Source organism: Anopheles merus, chromosome 2L, assembly GCF_017562075.2.
Source record: "Anopheles merus strain MAF chromosome 2L, AmerM5.1, whole genome shotgun sequence".
Taxonomy (NCBI): Eukaryota; Metazoa; Arthropoda; class Insecta; order Diptera; family Culicidae; genus Anopheles; species Anopheles merus.
Window position 1 is genome coordinate 18,449,226 of NC_054083.1, and position 15,003 is coordinate 18,464,228.

Sequence of the window (15,003 nt, forward strand, 5' to 3'; positions counted from 1 at the left end):
CAGTTTTGATGTATGTGTAGGGTTGGTATCGTTTTAACGTGCCGTTTACTTTTTTAAGTTCGTTTCTATGTACCGCTGTACCTTTGCATGTGATTTTACGCTGGGAATTGCATTTTCCTTTTTTTTATGTTAATGCATTGAATTTAACGCGGCCTGCAGGCGGTCGTATGTTAGCGTTCCCCCTAGCGCATTGCATTCCTCCACAGCGTTCGCTACGAGGAGTTCCTGTGGTGTCAAACCGTAGGGCTTAGGGCAGTGTCATATATAATTTAACTCGTTAGCTGTGTCTACGAATGTGTCTGTGTGTTTATGTTCGTGTTGTTGTAGATGTGTAATTCCCGGTGCCCTTCTTTCACCGGGACAAGATAGCACAACACATCGGATTTTCCCGCGATCATTGGGCAGGGTTTACTGCTCGCTTGCCAATTGATTTGCCCTCCTACTTAGGTACGTTGCTCGTTTGTATCGTTCCGCTCTTGTCGGAATCATACGTATTAGCCGTTTCTCACTTGACGTTTCCACACCTGCTTTCAAATTAATATGTTCTTTTTGTGTTTGGTTTTACGAATCAGTACCTATTTATGTATTCAATGATTTGTTGTATTAGTCACGTTGCTTGGCGTGTGTATTTTCCTGCTAATTTGAGCAACGCCTCGATAACATTTAAACCGAACACGATGGTTCGTTATTGGATATGGCTTAAACATATTTCAAGCAAAAATAAATACGTATAAAATTTCCATTTTTCTGTCTGGAATATTGTTGCTGCACAGTAGAGAAGGAGACGTAAGATTGTAACTAAATTCCATCAAACTGTAGACTGGTAGATGGTAAGAAGTTTCGCGTGCACGTTGCATCATGCAAGAAACAGTAGCAACCAAAGTGACGGAAGCCATCTCCGCACGGCTTTATTAGAACTCAACACACAACTACACCGATGATAAAGATTGTTTAGTTTTGCTTGTTACTGTTTTAAACCGGGTACTCATTATACATACAATGGATTAACAAAGTAACGTATCCATTCATGTACACTGTGACAAGATTTGTTACTATTTGCTTATTACTTCCACTCCTGATTCTGATTACAGAGCAAAGAGAAAACAGGTAATCTTAGCCAGTGGTGTGGCGAATCGAGTGCTGCCGGTAGATCTTGATGAAGCTCAACTCACTTTCGTTACGAACATCCTTGAGCATCTGATAAAAAAAACCAATCCATACCATTCAATGAATCGTTCAAGAATAAATTAATACTATAAAAACGGATAGCCGGTACATACAAAAGTTACAAAAGCCATTATTCTTATTATCGTACTAAATATCCTCGAGCTAGGCAAAAAAAGTTTCTTCGACTCTCTACCTTCATCAGACCACATGTAGCATTTGGCACAGGATAGATAATTGGCAGACATGCGTTTTTTGGCAAATTGAGGTGACAAAAGATAGGAATACTGGCAGTCAATCACGAAACAGGTTTTTGAAGCGAACACACAATCTCGTTGACAATGATCCGACCTAAGGCGTCTAAACTGCAGATGCTTCTTTAGCGATAATGCATTTACGTTGAACAAACGTTGTTCCAGTGCTCTTGCGTAAGTAATGAATGTGCGTGTGGGAGTGTTTGTACTTCCTTTAATATAAATTATTGGCCAAATAAAAGTTTTTGAAGGCTCAATAACAGCAAACACCTTTAAAAACCATTATAGACATTTTAATCATAATTTTATAAAAAAAAAGATTCTTCCCGACCCTGATACGATTTATATGATAACTAATGGCAGTGGTACACTATTATTAACTTAAAAAGTAAATAAATCTACTTCACGATGCGTCAAGGAGATGGGGGCTCTTTTCTGTTACGAATAAACGTAAAATTCCGTCCCCTAGCGGACTATCATGCAAATAGCCCTTCATTCATGCAAATAGCCTTCGCGCTGCAACCTTTTGTTACACAGGTACTGTTTGTGTCTGAGTGTAAGTGTGTGCGTGTCTAATAGTTGATGGAAAAGAAGACTGTTACCTAAAAACATACACGCACATGCAAATTAACAGCAGCAACCGTTACCAGAACTACGAGGAAAGAAGACGCTTGGTGCAGACGTTGCGCAGTGTAGTCCTATGTACGCATTTGAGCCTGATCAGTTGCAACTGTAGTGAACTTTAGAGGCAAACGGTAAGAGTATTACGCCCCAAAACTACCACAGATTGCACCCAGTCCAGCATTACTCCACTTTCAAGCTCGCCCCTTTCGACCGACATCTCCCCCCCCCCTCGATCGCACACATACATACACCTCTACACATACACACACACATACAAATATACACATGTACATGCATAATTTCACATACACGTATACACAGCAATATGTGCATATGTGCATACTTTCTAATACATTTACGTTTTTTTTTATTTCGATTCCAATTTTCCGAAACCACCGCGCATACAGTGTTTCGCCACTTCGAGGCGCAAAACGCTTCCACTCCCTCCTGCACCGGTACCAAACAATGCCATTTTCACTAAGTGTGTTCATTGTGTTTGTATGTGTATGTGTTTGGGGGTGAGTGAGTGTACAAACAAGAAATACAGCCAAACGTAAATATCTGCTGCGTCCTGATTGGCAACCTCCAGCTCCAAACGGGGCTGGTTCCCACTGATTTACTGCTCTCGCAGTGTACGTATTTTCACCGAAAAAAGTATACGCGTGACTGACGTGTCTGACTGATTATTGCACTTTTTTTACTCCTCCTCCTCCTCCTCCTTTAACACACGACTCCTTCAACAAGTTTACTTGTAGCATAATCATTGAACGATTTCCCCGTCGATGATAACATCTGCTGCAAATACTCATTTACCAATAATATAATATATATTATTTTACCCAAAGCGGTTCCAGTACCCAGCAACGTACCATATACCATTCATCGCATACACCTGTGCTGGGTCTGAACCCTATCTTGGTTAGTGTGTGGTTGTGTGTGTTTTTGTTTTTTATTTTGTGTTTTTTGCGTTATCTGTTTTGCCACCCAGTTTGATAGGCAATTTATGTTTTTTTTCTAAATCTTTGTTTTATTTGGGGTTTTTCTTGTTTTTTTTTTGTTTGTTCGATTAAACTCTCGTGTTGTGGTAGTGGTGCAAGTAAGAACGTCGTTTGTTTTCCATTACATTTGTTTGTTTTGAGGATTTAGGGGAGCGTATAATTTTCTGGAGGGAATGGGAACTGGAGCGGGAAAAGGTGTCATGTTGTACGATTATCTTCAAATACTCAATTAGATTACCATAGTGTCCTTGATGGCACGTTTGTAGTTGCGTTGCGGGCTGCCGAGCTCTATAGTTTTGTTATTATTTATTATTACTTTTTGTTTTGTTTTGTTTTGTTTTTTTTTTGTCCATGTTTCTCACTTCTGTCTCTGTAGCGTTTCTTTTCCTCTGCTGCTGTCACTGTTTGTTCAACTGTATTCACTCATTATAACAACTGCCTTAACTGAGACTCTTCTTTTGCAATTAAAGGTTTTCGTACTATTAAGTGTCTTTTTTGTGTGTTTGTGTCGCTGTTTAGTGAGCTGATCCAGCCGTTGCCTGTCTAATCAGGGTTGCATGTTTGGTTTTGGTTTTCTTTTTCTGTGTGTCAGTGTATTTTTGCCACTAACGAGCACGTCTCTATCGGTTTACGATTGCTAAGTGTTTTTTTTTTATTAAATTAAATCACGCCCAGCTGTTCTTAGTATGGGGTTGCGGTTATTTGAAATTTATTCAAATTCTATCATCGAATTAGATGTGTTTTAACGGCATCGTGCAAGTAGTATTTTGGTTTCCCGTTACTCCTGCTTCCACTTGCACTTCCTATATACTTTACAAATAAATCTAGTCTAGTACGGCTGTTTACCCTACTTGCTTGAAATTGTCCTCTTGTTGCATTCGCACACTGGTTTTATTACTCTCATTTTTTGTTTTCGTTCAACTACAAATGTTCGATACACGATCGCTCCCGGTTCAAGTCCAATCCAATGATTTATACTTTTTGTAGGTTTTTGTTTGTTTTTAATAACAAGCTAACCCGACCATACGACGTCCGTTTACGATATTTCGTTTGTATGGATCGTGGATTTTCTTTATGACTTAGTTTTCTTCTCTTTCACAGTGCCAGTTTTAAAGTTTGACTTTTGTTCTGTTTTTCTCTGCTTCTTCCGTTTAATTTAATTGCTTCGTTTTATGTTATACTCTACCACCCCTTCGATCGCCACAGCTTAGTAATACTTTTTCGTTAGTTTCTCTTCTAGGTAATGATTACAATGATGTGCGGTTTATTTATTTTTTTGTTTTGTTTTTGTCCCTCCGTCAGCCCTCACCTCTTCTGAGTCCAATTCGTTTGTATTGTGATTGCAGATCATTATAACATTTGAATGTGTTCTATTATTCGTTTGCTCTGCTTCACAACACCACCTTTGGCATTTCTTTTCTTTTTTTTTTGTTTTGCTCGCTTGTAACGATACGAATGTCTATCGTGTTTGATATTCGCTTCCATTGTTTGTTTTCTCTCCCACTTTTTCGCAATTCGACATCTTTGTTTGTCACTATTGATCGTTATAATTTACTTTCGTAACTGGCAGCGTTTTTAAAAACATTGTTCTCATTTTCTACTACACTCATGCCGGTTGTTGTTTTTTTATTATGTTCATGTTTTTTTTTGTTTAAGTTTGTTTTTGTTTGATGCCTTATAGTTTGGCTATTATGGCGTGCAGTGCGTCGTTTACTTTACTTTTGTTTTGCTTTGTTTATCATTGTAAGGTTTTTATTCGAGTTTTACTTTATATTAACGAGTTCTCACTCTGGCGCTAGCCCAGTTTTGTGTTGTCTTGTGTGTGTGTTCGTGTGTGTTTTTCCTTGTGAAGAGGGAGGGGGTTTAATTATCATTTTTTTTTTTTAACTAGAATAACCAAGTTTTTTGTGTTTGTTTCGCCTAGTCAGGTCATTCGCTGGCGCATTTTAGCTTGAACTGCACTTGGTGGATAAACTGGAGCAATTTGATGCAATTGTTGAGCGTGTGTGTGTGTGTGTCTTCGTTTCACCCGCCTTTCCGAACTGGGGTGATGAATCTGTCACTTCTCCTTTGGCACTTGTTTGCCGTCCCCCCTCCCCCTTCTCAACCAGCTCGTTTTATGCGACTGACTGGCTAATCGACTACGGATCGAGGAACCGATCGCCTGCCCGATCCTGAACGATGAATCGTACGCCGTACAAAATGCTACACAGTAGTTGGAGGTGTTTCTTTTCGGTTTGTTTTGCTGCTACGTGTGCGTGAGGAGGTGTGGTTTGTCTGTCCGTGTGATTGCTGCTTCCGCCTACAATACCCTTCCCTCCTGTAGCGCACTCGGTCTCTCTCGAACAAAGGGTACAAAATTCTCCGGCATACACGTGCACACTCACATACACACACACACATACACACAAACATAGCTAATATGCTAATATTAGGGTTTTCGTTCCCTGAATTCCACCCCGTTCCAAAACAATTGCCCGCCCTAGCACAGAGAGCACTACCTCCGTGGGAGGGAGCAGGAGGAGGAAGGGGGGGGGGGTGGAGTGGTTCCCCTGGCCAGAAGTGAACCAGGTGGTGCGGCAAATGGGTGGCGCTGCTACTAGCGGCTAAATATAAAGATAATCACTAGGAATGGCGCGCACCGCACCGGCACCAGGTGGTGCGCGGCCTGCCAACACAGGGCGCATTGACCAACATTCGGTGGCTTACAGAGGGCTTATCTGCAACCGCGAGCCGCTCCCGCTCAAGCAACCAGGTTGCGGATTTTATAACCTATCCTCGTCCTCTTCCTCTGCATCCTCGCCGTTCTCCTCGTTCTCCTCCTTGTAGCCCGGATGCTCTGATATTGCGTAATAGTTTCCATTGTAAATAACACCTAGCTCGCGCAGCGCGTCCCCGCGTATCGTCGCCTTGATCGTCCAGTTGTAGCAATCGTCGGACTCGCTCTCGCGATCCAACCGCTCGACGTCGAGTATCTTCGAGCTCAGCCGCTCCAGTATGATGCCGATGTCCTTGATGCTGAGGTGCCGCTTCTGGTCGACGGACAGCTGGTCGATGAGCAGCAGAAACTTCTCGGACGTCACCGTCTCGTCCTCCATTACGGTGTTCTCCGTTTCGCTCTCGGAGCTGTCCCGCTCGGGCCCAATGTCCAGGAAGCGCACGTGCCCCTTGGTCGTGGAGGTGCGCCGGCTGTCCGACAGGCTGCTCGGGGGCGGCTGCGGGCTGGCAGAGCCGTCTTGTATGGGCGAGGTGGCCACATTCTTGTGCACCGCAATCTTGCGTCCCTCCTCGTGCAGGGCGCAGCAGTGAAAGTCACACTCGGTCGCGCCGGGGCTGCCGGCCCGCGTAGGCATGTGCGCGTGGTGCGCACACTCGGGCGTGTGCACGTGCACCGCCCCGACCGCACTGTCGAACGAGCCGCCCTGCTTGGAGAGCCGCCGGGCCGAATGGTACATCTGCGACTGGGGATCATCGTGGTTGATCACGGTAATTTGCGGACTGGGGAAGCGAGGCTGGCTCGACACGGACGACTTGTCGATCGAGTTCTGCGTCGACAGGCTCTTCTTCGACGGCGAAAACTTGTCCGACGTCGGACCGTTGCTTAGCCCGATGCTGGAACCGCCCGGGCCTCCGCTACTGCTGCTGCCGCCACCGCCGCCGCCCCCTTGGCCGCCGCCTTGCCGCTGATCCCAATGCAACACAACTGTGACTCGACCCTTGTTATCCATAATCTTCCAGGAGGGTGTTTCATCCTGCAGCTCCAATGCATGTATAGTTTCGCAAACGATCTTTGGTATTGCTGATATTGCTGCGAACAACAACAAAAAAAGATGATATTTTAGTAAAACTAACGATGCCTCCCATCTGGTCAATTCACCTCCGTGGCCGTAGTAAAACTTACCAGCTTTAATTACATCCACACCCGTAGGATACCAACGTTCACCTTGCCGCAGCAGAAGCAGAACGGTATTATTCGCTAACGTCCTGAAATACTCGCCATCCTCCACCTGTGTGCCATCGCATTCCAACACCAATCGCACGGGCTCGGAGGCTGGCACTCCTAATTTATCTTTTCCTATATCGGTAGCAATGCAAAGGCAAAGGAAACAAAATTGAGAAAACACGAGTCAGCTAGGGGTTTAGACTGCCAACATTGAGGAGAGAACGTTTTTCTGTCGTAGGAAGAGTTTGGCGAGGCTGATGATGCAGCACGGTGTGGTAACGATTGGTAAATGATTTGTTTTTTCCTAGACTGTGGTGTGATTTGTTCTGCCGTAGTTACTTTCTTCACGTTATCTGTTGGACATCGGAGTTCGAAGCGAGCTCGATATGTAACCAAACTCACCGAGATTTGCCTTAACTCGTACAACCACAATACCACCATCGAGATTAATCAATCGCTTCTAAACTGTTAGGAACAATACGCCCAGAACTGTTTTGATGTTTGATGACCACTTACTTCGAGGTGTGAATAATTGCACCTTTTGCAACGTTCCTTGATAGCAGAATGGTCGACGATTGCTGTGTGTATGTGTATGCCAAAGTAGTAGCGGATCGGACAATTTTTCACAATTTCGCGATACGTGAGAGTCACTCAATGCTCAGCAGAGACTCACGAAAGGATCATCTTCAGCATCTCAGAATTGGAGAGAGAGAGAGTGTGTGTGACAGGGAGAGAACTTTTTGCTTCAATCCACCCACACGTGAAAAAGGGATTCCACTCATTTTCCTTCACCTTTCGGTTGAGTGAATTGAGCACTCTTTTATACTCTGGGACGCTCTGGCGGTCGTCTCGCCCTCTGCGCTTCTCTTTTGAAGAGCGGGGTTGAGTTTTACTCCTGCAGTAAGGATTTTGATTCTCTCTATGTACCGTCATTTTCACGAACTCTGCTTCCAGAACTCTACTCTCCATTATCTCTCTCTCTCTCTTTCTCTATTTCACGCACGCATACACCGTGTCTCTGATGTCTTGCTGAGCATGGCACACGCTGTGCTGCTTTCGTTGCTTGCTTTTCCCGCGTGCAACCCTCTCGCTCGCGCATATCCAGTCATAATTGGCAATGGCAGTTTCGCTGTGTCCTAGTTTGGCCTACTTTCCATTACTCGGTCACTTGCATTCTACTCACCCGAGTGTCGGCCCCACTTCGTTTCGTGCTGTTTCCTGCCCGTGTGCACACGCTTTGGACGAGTTATTGAGCACTAGCAGGGACAGGGCAGGGAAGGATGTTCTTAGGATGTGTACGGCGACATGAGAGCAAACGCGTGTGTGTATGCACTTTTTATCCTTTTATATCATAAGTTGACTTTTTTTTGTTCGATATTTTCCCCTGTTTTTCGACAGAGGGATATTTTTTATGCAGGTTTAGCGCAGATTCACAATCATTTGTCGTCGCAGCAATGATCCTATGAAGATGCACAGTAACATCGGGAAACAAGCAAATAAAACCACGTCCACACCGTGCTGCTCATCACCTGACGACCTGGCCCCGGTTCGGCCACCATCGAGTGGCGGGTATCAGAGCTAGTGTTACTCAGCGGCCACGTACCTCTAACTATTAGCTCCTCGAAGCTACCTACTACGAGACCTTTACGGACATTGCGCCAACTGTCCCAGATTTTTAAAGGCCTCTTGCCACGAGACTCCTGCGGAAAGCAAATGGGAAATGAAGCATACAGATATAGTGATGAAAAATTACGCATTTTGCCTCGCCGGGGTTGTAGCTCTCAGCATCGCAGCCCACACACACACACACACACACACACACCTACACCGAATCACCATCCCATCCTGCCGTATCGCCAGTGCCAATCGGTCAATCCAGGCAAGCTGCTCTGACCTTTTGGCAAGAAGCGGCAGGCAGTTTGTGGTGGGAGGGGGTAGGCTTGGGGAGGTTCTAATTAAAGTAGTTTTGAGTGTGCTTTGGCTTGCTTTCGAAAAGGCTGAGGCAACCGCTCGGGTGGGGCAGTAGCAGTACCACGTACCACGGACATTCCTTGGCGAAAGTTCAAACAGTTGCAGCCCCAAATCGGTTTCGAAACGCCCAATGTACATAACGCTGCAGACCACATCTTCAACGTTACACACACACAAACGCGGAGGTTGCACTCACAAACGAACAAATCGATGCACACCGTAGTGTGCAGGCTGTGTTTGTTTTAGCTACTGCTACTACTGCTGGTGATGATGATGATGCTACTGCTGCTATTGACACTGCCCCTGGATTGATGCCCTACGGTCGTGTGAAGCATTCCGGTTCCATAGCCACTCGAAGATCATAGCAAAAAAAAAAGAAAACTCTCACATTGTGCTGCATTTCTTTGGTATGCCGAGCAGTAGCTTGCTGCGGAGTTTTGATTTAGCTTTATTTGCTTTATTTGTGTGACGGTGTTTTTTTCCGGCAGTCTTATGTTTTATCCTTTCCTCTCCGTAGTGATTGTTGGGTTCCGATCGATGTTGCATCAACTAGCACCTTTGGCAATCGTAAGGTCTAGTATCAGGCGCGCGGATAACAACAGCTTTGGCCGATTCAGTAGGTGCAAACACGAACTAGGGCAATCGTGCAGCTCGAAACAAGGCTCGGAACACGCTCTCACTCATGCCACAAGTTTAAGTGTTCCGGTGGCAGATTGGTGATCAGCATTGGGTAAATGGATTGTAAACGGTTGGCTTCGTAAACCAATTTTACCCTACTAATACCACCCAATGTACAAATCCGTTGCACATCGCTTCTATCACAGAGAGTAGAGTTTGAAATCCTTAACGTCATCGTTCGTAAACTTGCACTTTATTTTCAGCAGGCTACAGTACAGCAGGAACATCCTTTCCGTAAGTAACTATTAAGCACCGTTAACAGGTCGCTCCAAACTACATCTAAAACAGAACACAAAGGTAACACCCGGGATGAGTCTTTAAGCACAGTTTTGTTTCCAATTTTGTGTTGTACTTTCGTGCACAGAGAACGTATAACAACAGAAAACTACAAATTCCAATGACTACTGCCGTAGCCGATTTCACCAATCTGTGCTAGTGCTGGCTGGCCCCTGACATTGGCCGCATGTGCCCGTTTGACAGTACCAACCAGCGTTCACATAACACAGAACAACTCGCAGCATCGGCTCTTCTTGGCCTTTCTATCTCACTCAACGGGCACAGGGGGAAGAAAAAAAAAAAGGATTGGAAAACTCTCCCGCTATTCGTTGATGGCAGAATTGAGCGCTTACTGGAGGCACAGAAAGGTTAGGGTGGCTAGAATGGCTAGGAAGGTTCTGTAGTATGTACTATATACACTCGTACAGGGAGTTTGACGGAGGGATACAACTACATACACCAGACGCCACACTGATTTGCCCTACATTTTCCACTACGAACTGCCACTTGCTGCTATACGTTCGCCAGCTGCTTCTCTAAATTCTCCTTTTTTCGGATTTATAGGTACAAAAGCACCGTTACACGCGTCCCAATAAGCCTACTGTTAACCACCGTGGTACCCATAAGCTTCTTCGGAAGTCTTTTAATGGTCGAACGGTTTTTCAAACACTGCCAACAAACAGGCAAAGTCCAGGCAAAGGGCAAAGAAGACTTCACGTGCCACTACGCGGTTCGAATCTTATCGTTTCTCTACGTGGCTTATCGCCATCATAGATCCCACAGCCCGACCATCGATAGAAGCACTGCCCTATATCGATAGAAGGACCATTTCCACTCGCGTACTTCACACGAAACACAATTGTGTGCCAGCGCTGCTTCAGCTTACTGGCACAATAGATAGGAAGGATGTGTGCAACTGTGCTGAGTGTGATCTAATAGCCCTGAAAACTCGATACTTTTGCGGTAATGTAAAGCCAAACAATTTGTAGTGTACATCGCTGCGTGGCGGAATTCCAGCCCAGCCCAAGCAACGAAACGCACAGCACAGCCACGGTGGAGAGCACCTCGACCTCGAGAACGATTGCTACGGCGCGATGACTCAAAGTGCACTGCCCTCATGACCGAAAGTTGGCATCGACAGTCGGTCGTTTACGGTAACGCGGTCGTGTAACCTCGTTTCGGACAAAGTAGCGCTTGCAATGCAATAAATTTACAATCCCTATATACTGAAAACGGACCCCACTAGCACCACTACCATCGCCTCCCTCCCGTGCTCCTGCAGAGAGAGAGAAAAACGGGTTATCCATTCTTCCTTTTCCTATCCCGAAATTACGAATACACACACGCACACACACACACACACACACACACACACACACACACACACACACACACCACTAACCGCTATCAAACAGCGTGCGAAAAGAGATATCCTGATTTTCCAGAGAGCCTCCAACATTCCAGCCTCCAGCTAGTCCCATTCTGACCTATCCCATGTGCACTCTTCTCACACTCTCGTTCTTGAGTGCTCCCATTTTCCAACAGTCACTCAGTTCGCTCCGACAGAGATTCCATCAAGGATCTCTTTGAGCTTACCTACTCGCTCCCTTTCTCTCGCTCTCTCTTTCTCTGTCTCTATTTATATCTCTCTCTTTAAAACATTGACGCTCTTCTTGTCTCTTGTTATGAGCTCCCACACAGAGTTTTTTGTAACTCTCTTCACACCAATATCTACCTGCACTTCTGATCATCTGCATGCCATATTCATGTGAAAATACTTATAGGATGGCTTTGGCAGTAGTCGCATGCAGGTACGCTGTCGCGTTTGAGTCCTAGGACAACTTCTGTTCACTGCACACATGTAACGCGCGTCCAGGTTAGTCACACTGAAAGACAGCAACACAAATCGATCCATTAACCAGTATATTTAGATGGTTTTGAATGAAACTACTATTGTATTAACAGGCCCTGCTTTAATCGTTTCTTCCAAAATGCATATCCAAAGATCTTAGAGGAAGAGCTTGCATATTAAATCCAGGGACACAAGTTTTTTTTGTTACTTATAGCCACAGAATTCCAATTATTATTTACAAGTACTTAACAAAGCAAACTATTCCAATAGTATATCCTACAAAGCGTGATTTGCAACAGTCAAGATGGGCTGGTCTGTGTTAAATAATCTACAGCAGCACCACAATTGACACCCATTCACTATGAATGAATCGTACTTGCACGCTGTTTTTTTGTTGTTTGCATGGTTGATCGCGGTACGTCCCACTGGATATACCGAGGACCGAGGGCCATGTTTTGACAGCACCTACGGTAGCGCACCGACCGCATAAGCATACTTATGCGATTACTTCCATCTGTCAACGACAGGGTATTCAACTGGGATTGTTTTCATTAACCTTTTCACCCGCCCACGGAAGCCGTCAAGCAGGTCGTGGTGGTGATCGGGCTCGAGCCGGACCCTTTGCTCGCCGAAAACCTCCGACTCTCTGAAGGGTAGAGCGAGAGTGGGCGAAAAAATGGCCGCGGGAGCGAGACGCCGAAAAGGGCACTTCTGCAATAACAGCTACAACAAAAAAACTACCCATATTTCACACCCAAACGCGATCAAAGTGTGTCGCTCGAAACGGCCGTCTAGAGGACATTACGCCAACAGCCAGTAGCACCAGCAGTAGTAGAAGTATCCGCAACAGCAGCAGTAGTAGCGACAACCGGGAGCACCAAATGTTCACGTACACGGGTTATGACACTGTTGCGGAGTTGGGGGTTTCGAACCACTGGGGCTGCATAAGTCCTGACACTCGATACCTACCTCCCTTGCCATTACGACATGCCTCAAAAGAGTGACCTAGGGGGCACTGTTTTGAGCCCCCTCGCTGCATCGACACTCGCTGGCGATAAACGCGACATCCGTCGGCACCTGCCCACCGGAAATTGTAGTCGCCGGAGGACGGTCGAGCGGCGAGCACGACGGCGGTCGCCCCGCGTGATTAGCTAATTCCTTCCGCCTAGTTCCGCAAACACACGCCAATCCGCCCCAATATGCTCACAGCAGTCCGGACGACAGCGACGACGGCAGTGCAGGCGATGGGATGACCGCTACGCCCGGCTCCATCATCCGTCGACACACACACGCGGAACTGCACTCCTCCCCCCTCCCCCGCACTAGCCCACACACGCACACACAAGCTCCACGCCCCACTGCACCAGGGCCGATCCGGGCTGGTGTCCGTGCACCGGTCAGTAACACCGCGGCAACCTGCGCGTACCGCGGGCCCACCGCGTACCCGTCCGCACGGGTCCTCGAAACGCTCGGATTTTCCGGCCACGGCCCCTCGCGAGCGCACTACCGTACAGCGCCTCCGACGTAGCGCGGTGAAAGATAGCGCCGACCCGCTTCACTGGAGCACTCTGCCATCGCCGACACGCACTGTTCGAATTGAACGATCGATTGAATCGAGTTTCGAATATCCTGCCGCCTCCCTGCCCCTTCCCTGAACCACTGAGATGCGTCCTCGCGCAAAGGCGCTGTCCGACACTCGTTAGCTAGTCTGTGCGAGTGTATGTGTGTGAGTGTGTCGGTGTGGCAGCTAGTGTCAGCTTGGGAGTATAGGTATGAACGATTCTATGCTGTGAGTGTGTGCCCGTGTGTGTGTGCGCGTATTATTGCATGTGTTGTGTGCGGCAGGCACTGAAGGGCAGTTCACTTCATCGCTTTTCACTCATTCGGAAGCGCGCAGACGCACTGCGGGTCGTTGTTTTCCTCAGAATTTTCCTCCTCCAAGCCTCATCCCCGTCACCCCCCTCCCGCTGTCACAGCACTGCCGACCAGCACGGCCACCACCAACGCCTTTAGCAGCAGGCAACCCACCAGCCCTCTACCGAGTCGGGTTCGTCTCCTCGCACCCTCAAGTCGGTGGTTTCGAACGCAACGTGGGATATTGAAGCGCACGGAACCCACCCAGCACTAGCCAGCAGCAACTCCTGCCGCAATGCTGGACCAAATCTCGCTCAGCCAGAACCACACTTGCACTATGCTGCTTTTTTCGCTTTTCTTTTTGCTCTATACACTGCCTGACAAGACAGCGAATCCACTTTCTAGACGAAGTCAACCTCGACGCCCGTTAATCAATGTTTCAGCCACTGTCACCTTCAGCTCCGTTCGCTCACGCACACACACACCTGCTATTGGGGAGGGGGAGATTCACACCAATTTGCTTATTTTCCTGTTTCTTCACCACCGTTTCACCACCGGCTATGCCCGTTCAGACTGTAACGGAGGCGCGTGCACAGGTACATTTTACAGCAGCAGAGCGGACGCAAATCTGCGTGCAGGCACACGGGCAGCAGCAGCAGGCCTTCAATCCACGGTAGCCGCAGACATTTTCCACTGGGCACGGTAGCTCGGCAGCATTTTCACCAAAGCAACTCTGCACCAACCCTGACCATGGGAGGCCACGGGGGTTCATCGAGGGAGGGGGAGCACACTTTTCCAACACGTACTTTTGGGGCGAGCCGCGATCACCAACCGAAACTTTACCGCCTCTTCTGTTTCTTTCACTTCCTACTTCGTTCCGCTTGCCGCGCTCTGCTATCTCTCTATCTCTTGCTTTCTCGCTCTCTCTCTCTCTCTCTCTCTCTTATGCACACACGCACTCCTAATCACTCGCCCTTGCCATTTTCTTCTTCTCTCTCTTTCTTTCTCTCACCCTCTCTCTCTCTCTCTCGCTCTCTCTGTCACGCGCGCGCCCCAAACTGCCTAATTCGCTATCTCGCTTGCATCGTTTGCACAACTACTTCATTTATCACACTTCAAACACAACCGCAATAACTTTACATTAACGCCCCAAACACACGAATGATTTTTTCCTGCTTCCTTTTTTCTTTTCGAGGTTTTTCTTCTTCTTATTATTTCACGGTTACGGCCTTTCGTTCACTTGCTTGCCCGTACCGTAATCGTATTGGCCACCAGTTTAGCACCACGCCGAAACGCACATCGAATGAGCTGCTCTCTCGGATTAACAACACCGCCGGAAACGGGCTGGAAGGTTGGAATTTTGTTGGCCGAGCAATTGCGTTGGCAATT

The 15,003-nt window shown here is 46.9% G+C and overlaps 1 protein-coding gene across 3 annotated transcripts; it reads right to left on the bottom strand.

Annotated features, from left to right (window-relative positions):
- Window positions 1-330: 330 nt before the first annotated feature.
- Window positions 331-14,585, bottom strand: LOC121591717. 3 transcript variants are annotated; one of them, XM_041912563.1, is made up of 4 exons: window positions 12,730-14,585; window positions 8,587-8,683; window positions 6,942-7,115; window positions 331-6,848 (listed from the first exon to the last, which is right to left on the bottom strand). In XM_041912563.1, the coding sequence occupies exons 1-4, from the start codon at window positions 12,739-12,741 to the stop codon at window positions 5,806-5,808; spliced, it is 1,326 nt and encodes a 441-aa protein (XP_041768497.1). In that variant the 5' UTR covers window positions 12,742-14,585; the 3' UTR covers window positions 331-5,805. The 3 variants fall into 3 exon arrangements, with proteins under 3 accessions (XP_041768497.1, XP_041768499.1, XP_041768498.1); XM_041912565.1 differs by lacking the exon at window positions 12,730-14,585 and adding an exon at window positions 9,023-10,122; XM_041912564.1 differs by lacking the exons at window positions 8,587-8,683; window positions 12,730-14,585 and adding an exon at window positions 7,500-7,601.
- Window positions 14,586-15,003: the final 418 nt, after the last annotated feature.